The sequence below is a fragment of the Geotrypetes seraphini genome, chromosome 10 (assembly GCF_902459505.1).
Source record: "Geotrypetes seraphini chromosome 10, aGeoSer1.1, whole genome shotgun sequence".
NCBI classification, from domain to species: domain Eukaryota; kingdom Metazoa; phylum Chordata; class Amphibia; order Gymnophiona; family Dermophiidae; genus Geotrypetes; species Geotrypetes seraphini.
The window spans coordinates 46,155,492-46,170,531 of record NC_047093.1 but is presented as its reverse complement, the minus strand read 5'-3'; the positions used below and the strand labels follow the sequence as shown (position 1 = coordinate 46,170,531).

General features: G+C 48.5%; 1 protein-coding gene across 2 annotated transcripts in view; it reads left to right on the top strand.

Annotated features, from left to right (window-relative positions):
- The first annotated feature begins 400 nt into the window (after nt 1–400).
- Nucleotides 401–15,040, top strand: part of DNAH9 (dynein axonemal heavy chain 9) — a 366,622-nt gene continuing 351,982 nt past the window's right edge. The window contains exon 1 of one of the 2 annotated variants that reach the window (XM_033960210.1): nt 401–518. Coding sequence is in view for 1 of the 2 variants with exons in the window: in XM_033960209.1 (XP_033816100.1) it covers nt 693–1,076 (384 nt within the window). In the remaining variant the exon portion in view is untranslated. Of the gene's footprint in view, nt 519–551; nt 1,077–15,040 lie in introns of those variants that run through there. The other variant, XM_033960209.1, reaches the window with a different exon arrangement.

The following is a 15,040-nucleotide window of genomic DNA, read 5'->3' as shown; positions in this document are numbered from 1 at the left end:
CTCTCTGGGAACAATGGGATAGAAAACGAATTAAATAAATGGGAATCCTGATAACCTGAATTTGTCCAGGGCTGGTTACTTCTGGTTTAGTTTATCTACTGAATCCTCTGCTATAAATGTGATCCTGCACACCACTGGTGACAGAGTAGTAACACTCCCCTATGCAATCTGAGATATCTATTCTAGAGTACAGCTGAAGTGCATTTCTAGCCCTATTTTTCATATCAGACTGCCATGAAAAAACAAAGTTCGTGTCCATTTGCTATAGCTGTTTTTTTTTGTTTTTCTGTTAGCACTTTTTTTTCTTTCTCTCTCTCTTTAAAAACGATCGCCTTCAGTTAGGTTTCCTTTCTGTGAGAAATTCGACCCTGCTCTTCTCAGGACGCTAGCCAACCGCTTTTCCCGCCACGCCTGCCCTACAGCGGCAACCTGCAGCTTCTGCCAAGTTGGAGAAGCCGGTGCTCTTCGCGCGTGGCGGTTGTCGTCACGCGCGTAGTCCTCGGCGATCACCTGCGCAGGTAACCTCTCGCGCCACCCTGACTGACCTCAGCGGCTGTCGAATGTGGGCGGATGAGAGCGCGCCCCGGGGGGGGGGGGGACTGTCTGCGCTCGCGCCAGCACAATGACTCAGCCCCCAGAGCCTCCCCCGTCCCTAAAGCAACAGGCTGGGGCAAAATGCAAACAGTGTAACCATGGGAGCGACAGGCGACTGCATGGACGAAGCGGCTGAAGAGGCGCCGCTGTGGGAACGGCGGGCCGCCTTTCTCCAGGATTACGTGCTGCGGACGCTGCGGCTCAAGCCCGAGCGCTGGCAAAAATGCTTCTCGGAGGAGCCGCACCGGGAGCTGCTCAGGGACTTCGTGGAGCGGGCCGAGGCCACGACGCTGGTGCTGGCCCTGAACCCCGCCGGCCAGCTGCTGCCCACCGCCCGCTTCCCCGCCGGGGCCAAGCACAAGGCTGTCTTCTTCGTGAAGCGCGGCGCCGAGCCCCTGAGCGCCGACTGCCCGCGGAGCCAGCTGCTCTGCGGGGACCTGTCCTACGCGCCCCTCGAACACTTCTCCGCCCTGGTGGAAGAGGTAAGTAAGACTCCGGGCCGCTGACTAGGACCGTCTTCTCTGGGTGCAACAACTTTAGATACCGCGGATGGAGTGAAAAGCTACGTCTCTTGCCCTATATCCAGATGGCTCTGAAATATCCCTCTACAAGTTAACTAGTCTAAGGGATCCTTTTATTAAAGTGTGATAGGTTTGTATTTAGCGCATTCTTATTTATTTATTTCGTTTTCAGACCCAGAAAGCAAAGTATTAATGTGTGGCAACTGCAAAAATTTTGCAGTAAATGCAGAGAGAATGGTTAGCATCTGCCCTACCTTTAGGACACAGGGCAGATGCTTACCTCACTGCGGAGTACTGTGCTACATGCAGGTGAAGATAGCATGAGAGCAATTGTGGGGAAGGGGTAAAACGCGGACCTCATGGACCTCGCAGATCTAAAACCACACGTCCTTAAAAATCCGAGGTCCGTGCATTGACAAGTCCGCCTTCGCTTTCCCTGCAGCTCAGCTCAGGCCCCCGGCTCCCTCGCGGACCTCACGGATCTGAACTGCAAGTCACATCCTTAAAAATCCGAGGTCCGCGCCACTTTTAGTCTCTGGCTCTGACAGAGCTCTATGACAATTTAACTCTGACGGATCCTAATGCTTTTCCCTCCATATGCTAGGATCCGTCAGAGTTAAATTGTCATAGAGCTCTGTCAGAGCCAGAGACTAAAAGTGGCACGGACCTCAAAAGTGGCGCGGACCTCGGGTTTTTAAGGATGTGACGTGCAGTTCAAATCCGTGAGGTCCGCGAGGGAGCCAGGGGCCTGAGCTGAGCTGCAGGGAAAGCAAAGGCGGACTTGTCAATGCACGGACCTCTGATTTTTAAGGACATGTGGTTTTAGATCTGCAAGGTCCGTAAGGTTCGTGAGGTCCGCGTTTTACCCCTTCCCACACATGGGGCGGAGTAATCGGTTCCAAGGGAGGCAGGTCACTAAACGAGGCTTTCCTCGAGGGGATGGGCTCTAAGGGAGGCATATCACTAAGGGAGGCCCTCCTCGAGGGAATCGGTTCCAAAGGAGGTACAGCGCTAACGGAGGACCTCCTCGAGGACCCGGACACCGCTCGCCGCTCCTCCTCGCCGAGCAACGAGGTCGTGCGGCGAGGAGGAGGAGGAGGGGACGGACCGCCCCTCGAAGCCGAAGCTGGAAGGTCACCCTGGATGGTGGCAATCAGCCGAGGCCCCATGGTCTGCATGAGCTCCACGAACTGAGCCTCCAGGATGGACCGCAACGAAGCCGATATGGAGGGATCCGCACCAAAAGGGGGCCCTTCCGCACGGTCTCCGCGCTCTTTGGGTGCTACGTGCTTCTGCTTGCCAGTCTTCGGCACCTTGAGCACCACCGGAGGAACTGTCAGGGTCGATACCTGCTCCGAGGAGACGGATGAAGGCACCGGTGCCGAAGCCGGGGCCGAAACCAGTGTGAACGACGCCGGTTTTAGGAGGCCCGAAGCAGCCGGGGAGGCAGAGGGCTTCGCAGAAGGAGTCGAAGCACCTGTCGATGTCGAAGCTGCAGGATCCGATGAAGCTTCCATCTTGAACATGGACTCCCACAGCAGACAGCGATGCTTAAACGCTCTCGCCGTCAGAGTGGAACAAGGCCGGCACGATTTCGGGAAGTGATCCGGTCCCAGACACTGTAAGCAGCGTCGATGAGGGTCCGTGAGCGAAATCGCGCGCTGGCACTTGCTACACTTTTTAAAACCGGTGATCGGCCGGGACATAGGCCGGAAAAGCTCCGCCGCAAGGCCGAAAGCGCGGGGCCCCAGCCACGCGGCCGACCCGGTAGGAAAAATTTATTTATTTTTTTTTTTTAAAGAAATCAAAGAAAGAAATAAATGCACAGGAGAGCCAAAAGAATTCAACCCGCGGCAAAAAAGAAGGCAAAAAAAGAGATTCAATGGGCGCAAATTGAAGATAGACTTCTCAGCTCCGCGGAAGAAAAAGAACTGAGGAGACATGCCCGGAGCATCGGGCGGGAAGGCACTGGCGCATGCGCGGTGCGGGCATCTCAAAACTTCTGAGTTTCTTCAAGCAAGACATGCTTGCAAGATGTCCGTATCGGGGCTCTGTCGGATGACATCACCCACTAGTGAGAATAGCTGCCTGCTGTCCCTGGATAACAACTGTTACGGTAAGTAACATTGCTTTCTGGCATAGTGCTGTTCACCTATTTGGCATCCCTTCCCCGATCTTTCCCTATTACACTATTTAATGCAGGGGTGTCAAAGTCCCTCCTCGAGGGCCGCAATCCAGTCGGGTTTTCAGGATTTCCCCAAATACCCAATACAGCCCGAACTCAAACTCTTAGGAGTAATGATAGACAGATGCTGCACAATGCAGTCCCAAATCAATAAAACATCCCAGAAAGCTTTTTTACTTATGAGAAATCTACGTAAAATAAGAAAATTCTTCGACCCAGCACAATTCAGGCTAATTGTCCAATCCCTAGTCTTAGGTCTACTGGATTATTGCAATTCCCTCTATCTACCTTGTCCTGCCAACATGATAAAACAACTTCAGACTACACAAAACACTGCCCTCAGACTGATCTACTCCCTGAGAAAATATGATCATATTACAACTGCCTTCCTAGACTCTCACTGGCTGCCTATGCAAGCACGAATTCAATTCAAATTCTACTGTCTATTATTCAAAGCATTAAATGGCTCCGCCCCCCCCTTTCTAAACAACCGCCTAAACCAGATCCTCACCTCAAGACAAAGAAGAACTCCGAACCCTTTTGCCTTCCCTCCACTCAAAGGCCCTCAGCGCAAAAAGATGTTTGATAACCTTCTGGCGACGCAAGCAGCAAAACTTAACCATTCCATCTCCAACCTGTTGATGGCAACGGGCGACTTCAAAACTTTTTGAAAAGAAATCAAAACCCTACTTTTCAAAAAATTTATCCAGATATCTTAACCCAACCCTTCCACCTCCTCCTAGATAAATTCTCCCCCAAAACCTCCACTTAAATAATCTCTTCCTCCCCAAAACACCAACCAAGTATTCAGATCCCTGAAATGTAGCGTAATCTTATTTGTACTCTAATTGTAATCTATTTATTATATCACACAGTAACGTACAGTCAATTTAATATCCAATTTGCAAGTTCTTCCGGAATTAATCCAGCTACCTCTCCTCCCTTGTAACCAAAAAAAAAAAACCTGTTGTAACTTCACTGGAAATGTCCAGTTAGCTCTTTTGTAATCCGCCTTGAACTGCAAGGTATAGGCGGAATAGAAGTCCCTAATGTAATGTAATAAATATGCATGAGATCTATGAGCATACAATGAAAGCAGTGCATGCAAATAGATCTCATGCATATTCGTTGGGGGAAATCCTGAACACCCGACTGGATTGCGGCCCTCGAGGAGGGACTTTGACACCCCTGATCTAATGTCACAGTAGCTCTGGCCTTGAGCCACATAAACAGACCCTCCCAACCCAACTATCCTGCCCCTATATACAAACTCTGCCACCTCTTGAAAACCTCCCATCCTTGGTCAATCTTCCTGTCATCCTAAGGGTCCTCCTTAGTGGCCAGTGGTCTCCCAGGCATTAGCAATCCCCCATGTTGTTGCCCAGGGAGGTATTGGAATCTAAAATGGCACCAACAACCCTTGGCAGTAGTCTCCAAGTACTACTGCTAGGGGTTATCCTTCCATATAAAGGAGTCCCAGAAGTAGAAATTGAGGGAGGATAGACCAGAGGCAGGATATGTGTGTTAGGGCTGGAGGATTGTTGGGTTTAGTATTATTGTGATGTTGGAAAGTGTGATGGGAGGGATGCCAGAGGTGATTCTATGTCCAACATTCCTCTCCCTTGCATCCCCCTTCAATCTATCCCTCTGTTCTCTCTCCACCACCATATCCAACATTTCTCCCTCTCTTCCTTCTATTCCTCATGCATCTTTACCTCAATGTTTTGTCTATGCCCAATTTTTCTTTCTTCCTTTTCCCTGCATGGAGTTGCTGCTGGGGGGTGGGGGTGGGGGTGGGGTGGAATGTGTCTGCTCCGGCTTGGTGGCAGGGTTGGCTTCGGGGGTGGGGGGTGATGTAGCATACAGGCAGACAGGAAGGCATCCCCGAAGGTGGCAACTTCAGCTTCAGTGGGAGGGGGGGGGGGGCAGGCAGGGATAAATCCTTGACAGCGGCCAGGCTGCGTACCTCCGACAGATGACCCGTGTACCACGTGTTGAGAAACACTGAGCCAGCATACAGTAAAGATCCATGTGCTAGCTATCACACCTGACTGCATCTTCTCTGACCACTGCAATACCCAGGCCTGGCCCACTCCTCTATTAGGCAGCTAACACTTTATTTTTAAAGCAAAGGTCCCTTTTTAGCACAATAGACAGTGCAGTTTTGATTTAAGATGTTTTATTGTGAAGCACAGTGTAAAATTTTCAGGATGGTTCGCTTGGTTGTATTTTACTGTGACTTTTTACTTGCTTGAGAAGAATGCAGGAGGATTTCTGCCAAAACACACCACCATGTCGAATTTATGTATCATTTCTATGCTCAACCTTTGATTTGAATAAACTTTGTATTGGCTGGAAGACATTGTGTCAGAACCTTACTTTTGTTTTGCTGTTGATTTTGCCATAGGAACAATCCTTTTACCTTTTTTCCCCTATGTAAGTGCTCTGGCACATAGCTGCAAGAGGATGTTCACTTGGGTAGGACATGGATGGGCCGTGGGTGTTCCGATTATTCCAGTGCACTGCATTGAGTACTGTCAGTTTACAGTTCATTATATACTTAATATACCACTTGTAGGGGGCCTTATACTGAAACTTACCCCCTCTTTTACAAACGCATAGCGTGGGTTTTAACACCGGCAGTGGCGGTAACTGCTTCGACGATCATAGGAATTCTATGAGCATCGGAGCAGTTACCACTGCTGCCGGCACTAAAACCCACGCTATGCATTTGCAAAAGAGGGGGTTAGTGCATGTTAATGGAATTAGTGCATGCTAAGGGCTAAATTCTATATATGACATCCAAAAACACATCAGTGTTAAAAAAAGTGCTATTCTATAAGCTGTGCTTAAAGTTAGGTGTGGTTTATAAAATTGTGCTTACACCTAGGAAATAGCTAAATTTAGGCACGGCCATTTGCACTAGCAAAAATGTGGTGCAATGTCTGTGCCTAAATTTAGGTAAGGAAGCCATAATTCCCTGCTCATTTCCATGCCCCTTTTTTGACTTGCACATAAAAATTTGGGCACAGATCATGTGCCTAAATTTATGCATTTAAGCCTTTAATTGATTCTAATCGTCATTAATTGCTTGTTAAATGCCTATTATCAGCGCTAATTAGCTGCTTGTTTTATTAAATTATGAACACAATTTAGGTACACAATCAAAATTGTGCATGTCATTTTTGGTGCTTTTTATAAGGAAATGGAAATGGGGACTTGTATAGCACCTTTTTGTGGCTTTGGCATTCAAAGCGGTGGATTAATGACTTGCAGCACCAGGATTTAATCTCACAACCTTTGAGTACAGAGGCAGCAGCTCTACCAGTGAGTCACACCAGTGGCGTACCTAGGGTATGTGGCACCCGGGGCCCATCATTTTTTGACACCCCCCCCCCCTATGTAAAAAAATATTTTTTGTAATGACCATGAAACAGAATAAATGGTCAGAATAGAAACAGGCAGTGAAAATTTTCTTATATTCCAAACATAACATAACATAAATTATGTCTGAATTGTCATGACATCAGAAGTACATATGGAGTAGTTGCAGGTGATGCTTGGGACAGTTCTGATTGTGTTAGTTCGGTTTTATGTGTTTTCTGAATAGAAGGGTTTTTATTTCTTTTTGAAGGTTTTGCAGTCTGTGGTCGATGTCAATTGGTTGTAGGGTTGGGGGTTGAGTGTTGCAGCTCGAATGGCTAGGAGGTTGTCGAACAGTTTTTTTCGTTTGACGTTTTTGGTTGGAGGGTGTGTGAATGGTGCGTGAGTTCTCCTATGTCTGTTTGAAGTGGATTGAATTATTTAGCTGAAGAAATTAGTTACCCCCTCATCCCACACACATTAATTCTCTTCCATTTTTGTTCCCATTCTAAAAAACACTGATAAGTTCCCAGAAAAAAAATACATTAAAATAAGAAGTGAAAACAAAGGCCCCTACAGATGAGAACATAACATAAGAATAGCCTAACTGGGTCAGACCAATGGTCCATCATGCCCAGTAGCCCATTCTCATGGTAGCCAATCCAGGACACTAATACCTGGTCAAAACCCAAAGAGTAGCAACATTCCATGCTACCGATCCAGGGCAAGAAGACACTTCCCCCATGTCTTAATAACAGATTATGGACTTTTCCTCCAGGAATTTGTCCAAATCTTTCTTAAAACCAGCTACACTATCTGCTTTTACCATAACTTCTGGCCACTTCATTTTTAAGTTTAGATCTTTGCTTTCAAACAGAGACCTTGCTAGATGTCAAATACAGCACAAGGTAACTTCACATGGACTTAGCTGTGCAGGAAATGTGAATCTCCTCATACACCCACCATATAGTGCAAAAATGTGCAAAGGTCTGTTTTTTTCTTTCGATCACTACATAGCCTAATGCCACACAAGCAGCGCTGTAACAAACATATTCTGTAGGTCAATGCTAAGGATAACAAAGTTTCCTTCCTTGGACCAGAAGGAGATAAACCACTGGAAGAGATCCCAAAACAACACCCAAAGACCCACTCAGTGTGTGAACCAGTTGAGTGGAGTGGACTAACTGGGGGGTGGAAATGGGCCCGGAGTTTGCTCAGCAGAATTTCCCAGACCACCTCTTCCTCTCAACACATTGACACGCTGCCACCATCACCACTAGGAACACCTCACTGGGTAGGCCAGCTATGCTATAAACTTTATAAAACACATTATTATATTTTCTTACAAAGCACATATTTTAACTGAACTCTCTGACATCCTCAGCCTTTCCATTCACAAAAATAGAAGGAAGAAAAGTTCCCATTTCCTGCTGTCTCATGTCCCAGGCCTATACAATATTTTTTTTCTGCAGACCCTTCAAAAGTCTGACCAAATCCTCGTTTCACTTGCATTATAAAGTACTGAGGATGCCATCTCTCTCCAATCCCAGGTCCTAAAGTCTAAGACAGTAGCGCAAACTAATGCTGCCAGATACAGGAAAAAAAATTTTGATTCGATTCAGCCCTATTGAATTGGTTTTTCAATTCGATTTTCCTGCCCAGTTGGGTGATTTTTTTCAAAACTCCTGGTGGGTTTTATAGCTTTTTCACCCCCTTTGGCTTCTAACCACACTGGCGCTGTGGTGTAAATAAAATAAAGAAACAAAAAGGACTTTTCCTCTCTCTGTTAAATCCTAGCTCACGTTTGCAGTCCAACACCAGCTCTGTCAGGATATACATTTCAAATCTGACATATTATAATCACAAAACAGAAAATAAAATTAATTTTTCTACCTTTTGTTGTCTGGTTATATTTCAAATCTTGTTGGTCCAAGGCTCTGGTTTTCTTCTGATAACTTGCTTGCCAGGGTCTCCTTCTTTCTGCGTGCTAACCATCCATCTGCCAACTCTGTCCTCCCTTTCCATTTCCCTTCCCTCCCCAGGAAGTCTGGTATCTTTCTTTTTTCATCTCCCTCCACAGATCCACCTTTTCTTAACTACCCTTTCATCCGGCATCTCTCCCTCCTTCCCCACCACCCCAGAGTCCACCATCTCTCCCTTTCTTTTCCCAATTACCCTCCTATCCAGTATCTCTATCCCTCCTCCACACCATCCCTTGTGTCCAATTTCTCTCCCTTTCTGTTCCTTCCCTCCCTAAATCCCATGGTCCATCATCTCTCTCCCTCTCCTCTATTTTCAGACCCATTATTTCTTCCCCCCCCCCCCCAAAGTTTGGCATATGCACGTCTCTTTGAACACCCCCTTCCCTCCGTGTACTTCTAAATCATGGTCCCCTCCAAAGGCCTGTCCCCCCTTAAAGGTCTGCCTGCCCCCCTTGAAGGCCTGCACCCACCTTGAAGGCCTGTCCCATCCCCTTGTAGGCCTGTCCCCCCCTTGAAGGTCTGCACCCCCCGAAGGCCTGTCCCCCACTTGAAGGCCTGTCCAACCCCCTTGTAGCTTCTCCCCCCCCCTTGTAGGCCTGTCTCCCCTTGAAGGCCTGCCTGCCTGCCTTCCCCCCCCTTGAAGGCCTGTCCCCCCTTGAAGGCCTGCACCCCCTTGAAGGCCTGCACCCCCCCTCGAAGGTCTGCACCCCCCCCCGAAGGCCTGTCCCCCATTTGAAGGCCTGCCCCACCCCCTTGTAGCTTCTCCCCCCCTTGTAGGCCTGTCCCCCCCTTGAAGGCCTGCCTGCCTGCCTTTCCCCCCCTTGAAGGCCTGCACCCCCTTGAAGGCCTGCACCCCCCCGAAGGCCTGCACTCCTTTGAAGGTCTGCACCCCCCCCTGAAGGCCTGTCCCCCCCTTGAAGGCCTGTCCCACCCCCTTGTAGGCCTGTCCCCCCCTTGTAGGCCTGTCCCCCCTTTAAGGCCTGCCTGCCTGCCTTTCCCCCCCTTGAAGGCCTGTCCCACCCCCTTGTAGGCCTGTCCCCCCCTTGAAGGCCTGCCTGCCTTTCCCCCCTTGAAGGCCTGTTCCCCCCTTGAAGGTCTGCACCCCCCCAAAGGCCTACACCCCCCCCAAAGGCCTGCACCCCCCCTGAAGGCCTGCCTGCCCCCCTTGAAGGCCTGCACCCCTTGAAGGTCTGCACCCCCCCGAAGGCCTGTCCCCCCTTGAAGGCCTGCCTGCCTGCCTGTCACCCCCTCCCCCTTGAAAGCCTGCTTGCCTGCCCGCCCACCCCACCCTGAAGGCCTGATGCCCTGACCCACCCCGAAGGACCGCTCGCCCCACTGACCTCCCCGCACCACTTATGAAGCAGCCGTAGCAGGATCGCGAAGTCAGCGTCAGCGATCCCTGCGCTGCTTCCTGCGCCACGGTCCCGCCCCTCCTCTGATGTCAGAGGAGGGGCGGGATCGCGGCGCAGGAAGCAGCGCCTAAGCAGCGCAGGGTTCGCTGACGCTGACTTTGCGATCCTGCTGCGGGCTGCTTCACAGGTGGTGCATGAAGGTCAGTGGGGCGAGCGGTCCTTCGGGGGTGGCGGGGGACTGAACGGCAAGGCCTGGAACACCCCCTTAGGGCTGGCACCCGGGGCGCACCGCCCCCCCCGCCCCTCCCTTGGTACGCCACTGAGTCACACCTTACCCCTTATTAGGGGGTAAATGCTAAGGAGCCCATATGTATAAAATGGATTTCATAGCTTGTAGTGTGCAGTAATTCAATTAGTGCATGCTAAGCTTTGGTAAAGGGCCCCATAGTGTAGGATCCAACATAGCAGTGAACAAATAAGGAATGCTATTATTCAGTAATAAAGGAAAGAACCCCACCAAAATAAAAAATAAAAGTTACCCAAAGTTACCATGTGAAAATGAAAACAGGAAAAATTGTAAGGCACATATCTCCAATCCTGCAAAGGCTGCCTCCATCAAACCATCTGTTGCGGAAATAGCTGAGTAAAAAAAATGCTGTCTCTCCTTCCGCCAACTGACACACACCACCGGCAGCGGGAGAGATGCCCAATGCCTCAAGATGCCAAACAACACCCCCCTACTCCTCTCGGCAGCAGGATAGATGCCTAATGCCTCCCACCCAATTGACACCCCATCACCCGTCTGCAGCAGGAGAGATGCCCAATCTCTCCTGCTCAACTGACACCCCACTAACTCCCCTTGGCAGCAGGAGAGTTGCCCACGCTCTCCGCTGCCACACAACACCCTCCCTGTGCCTCCGATGACCCCCCCCTTACCTTATTTTCGGTTGGTTGGCTGGAGGTATGCTTACTCCCTCCGGCCAGCTGGTCCAGCTCTTCAAAATGGTGGGCCTTCCCCTCCCTGGTGCATCCTGGGATGAGCTTCAGATTGGCCCAGGCTATTTAAGCCCCCTCCTATGAGTGGGGCCTTATGTGTCTGGGCCAATCAGATCCTTAGGCCCCCTCCCCAGAGTCATCCAGATGCATCCGGGGAGGGGTCTAAGGCTCTGATTGACCCAGGTTGTTTAAGGCCTCTCCTATGGGTGGATGCCTACTCCTTCCGGCCAACTGGCCCGCCTCTTCAAAATGTCGGGCCTTCCCCTCTCTGGTGCATCCAGATGCATCCGGGGAGGGGTCTGAGGCTCTGAGTGGCCCAGTTGCATAAGACCCCACCCATAGGAGGGGCCTTAGGCAGCCTGGGCCAATCAGAGCCTCAGGCCACTCCCTCGTGCATTCCAGGATGCACCGGGGAGGGGAAGGCCCACCATTCTGAAGAGACGGGCCAGCTGGCCAGAGGGAGTAGGCATCCTTCCGGCCAGCTATCTGAAAATAAGGTAATGGAGGGTCTTCGAAAACACGGGGAAGGGGTTGCATGGCGGTGAGAGAGCGTGAGCAACTCTCCGCTGCCAAGAGGAGTTGGGGAGGGGAGTGTTGTTTGGCAGCGGGAGACATTGGGCATCTCTCCTGCTGCCAAGAGGAGTTGGGGGGAGTGTTGTTTGGCAGCGGGAGACATTTGGGCATATCTCCCGCTGCCAAGAGGAGTTGGGGAGGGGGGTGTTGTTTGGCAGCGGGAGACATTTGGTATCTCTCCTGCTGTCGAGAGGAGTTGGGGAAGGGGTGTTGTTTGGTAGCGGGAGATATTGGGCATCTCTCCCGCTGTTGTGGTTTTTATTTTTTGTTTATTCTGCGCATGTGCCCATCACTGTAACTAGCGAAGGGCACATGCAAATTTATTGAGTCTTCGCTACTCTCCGCCAACCTCATTTGCATGAGCGTTTTTTGGAGAATGACTCGCTTTTTTATCATCACTACAATAAGGGCTGCAATATCAGGCTGTCTGTTTTATAGTGGTTTTCTGAAAATATAGCCCTTAGTAACTTGCTCAAGATCACAAAGAGAGTGGTTTTCTTGGCCCACATTTCTGAAAGCTGTGCTACTCCCCCATTCCGAGGGGCAACTGGAACAGAAAAATCCAGGTTGTATATCAAATTTTAATAAACATAAAATGATTCTTTATCAGTCCTTATAAACTTTGCAAGGTATGAGATCTTCATTGTGAGCGGGGGAAAAAAATGAACATTTTGTGTGGTATGACTGTTTAATCAGGTCTGTGTCAGATGAATTAAGGGTGATGCTGTCTGTCTATAAAGGTCAATTAATTGTTGGTTGAATTCGGTGCAGCAGTGCTTTGTTTTAAAAGTCGTTTCACAGATTGATGAAGACTAAACACAAGGAACACCATTGCTCCACAGATTTTCTTCTGTTCCACATCTTTTGAAGTTTGTTCTGTGTCTGGGATTTAACACATAATTGGCTAGGTTTTGTCTGCTTAGGATTTACTCATTCAGAATCACATAATGAATCTTCAATGCAGTGGGACTAGTAATGCTTTTTGTCTTATTGTTCCTTGCAGGCCATGTGTCTTAGCTTACTCTGTTGCTATAGTGATGGAGTTGCAGGAAGTTATGGTCCCATGGAGATCGCATGTAGATGCTGTTCACCTTGAATGTTAAAAATTAAGATAAAATAAAATCTTGGATTCTGTTCAGGAACTGTAGCAGTTGCTGGACTTGTCAAGCAACATGCTAACCTATTTGCAATTTTTTGCCTCTTTGTTTGTAGTTCATCACAAATAACCAACCACCATTCCTATTATATCAAGGTTTGCATTTAACTTAGTGGTTATGGTGAGCTGGAGGGATTAAGTTGCTCCTTATTTGCACTTCATATCTATGCAAGTCTGTTTGATGCAGGGACAGCTCTGCTATTAGGCAGACTCGGCATCTGCTGACTAGGGCAGCAGAATTTGGATGGTGGTATAAGCTCCATTGTAGAAAAATAGAACCACTTCAATGTTGCTCTCAGTGCAGAGCAAGGCTTTTCAGTACATAAGAACTTAAGAATAGCCTTACTGGGTCAGACCAATGGTCCATCAAGCCCAGTTGTTCTCTCGATGGCCAATCCAGGTCACTAGAATCTGACAAAAACCCAAAGAGTAAGCAAGGTTCCGGAACACCAAATAATAGCAACGTTCCATGTTACCGATTCAGGGCAAGTGACTTCCCCCATGTCATTCGCAATAACAGACTATGGACTATTCCTCCAGGAAATTCTCCAAACCTTTCTTAAAACCAGCTATGCTAACTGCTCTTACCCCAACCTCTGGCAACGTGTTCCAGAGCTTAACTATTCTCCGGGTGAAAAAACATTTCCTCCTATTGGTTTGAAAAGTATTTCCCTGTAACTTTATCAACTGTCCCATTGTCTTTGTACCCAGGCCTGTACTCAAGCTCTGCCATGTCCTGGAGGTGGGGTGGGGGATGAGATACAGCAGTGTTCAAGCAGAGTCTATACTGAAAGATCCTTTGCTGCACTGAGCCTTATTACAGCTTTGGGTCTGGGAGAAAGTATCTTGGCGGCAGCAAGGCTGGCTGGTGTAGGGAAGGTAAGATGAGATAGCATTTACCCTGTAATGGGGAGGGAGCTAGGGAATGCAATATGAAACATTGGCCACCCTGGGACCTAGGAGCCAGCTCTGTATGTGCGTGTTCACCCCCAACATTGAGCAAATTCCTTTACTCTGTTCAGGGAAGGGTAATTTCCATTGTTTTAGTACCCCCAACCATTTTGTAAAGTTGACTCCTGTGCTCTTGGATGGGAGGGAGGAGGCTAGGGAAAGGAGAGATGAGATCGTGACCACCCTGAGAGTAGATACACAACTGAAGGTTCCCCCTGGGTAGTCAGATTTTTATATATTTATTGTACCTTGGGGAGGGGATCTGGAGAAGGGAGGGAGAGAATGAAGAATGGAAGATATTGAACTTTGTTGGGGAGAGAAAGAGAGATGATGGACAATTGGGAGATGGAAGGGATAAAGGGAGATGATATACCCTGAGGGGCAGGGAGAGAGACCTAGATGGGGGGAGGGATGGAAGAATGAGAGGTTCTGGACTTGGTTGAGGAAGGAAAGGAGAAGAGAAAATGCTGGAACTTGAGGGGGAGATGCTGGATCTTGGGGTAGAGGGGGAGGGAAGAAGAGATGCAGGATCTAGGGGAGAGGAAAGGGAGAACAGGAGATTGTGGACTTAGGGCAGTCAGGCATGTAAATCCAGGTATTCTATAAAGCAGGGGTAGGGAACGCCGATCCTTGAGAGCTGTATTCCAGTTGGGTTTTCAGGATTTCCACAATGAATATGCATGAGATCTATTTGCATGCACTGCTTTCAATACATATTCATTGGGGAAATCATGAAAACCCGACTGGAATACGGCTCTCGAGGACCGGAGTTCCCTACCCCTGCTATAAAGTATCTAATTTTCAGGAATTCACCTGACCCACCCATGTTCCTCCCATGGCCACACCCTCTTTGGAGTTGTAAGCTATTAAATTTCAATGATCTTGTTATAGACTAGGGTGTAGGGCAGATCCACACATAACTCCTAATTACTGACAATTAAGTGATTGTTAACTCCATTAATTGATTGTTAGTGTTTAATTAGCTAATTAGTTTGTGTGAATCTGAGATCCACACCTAAAGTTACACACCAAACTTTGGGTGACTTGTACAGAATCCGGCAGAATATGGATTCAAGAAAGTTTGGGACAAGTACATAGGATCACTGAGGGAGAGGAAGGAATAGTTATGTTAGTAGTCAAATTTTTATGATCTTTTGATGGAAATGTATGTGGGAAGACAATAAATATGAATTATAAAATGTATTCTGTCTTTTTCCATCTCAAAATTGCCCAGTAATTCCTCATATTATATAGAAATACTGTGTAAACCTTCCTTAGTGGGGGGAGGGGGAGCACTTTGTACTTTTAGGTTACAGTTAGATCATTTTTTTCTTTTTTAATGTTATGGTTTATTATTAAATTTGATT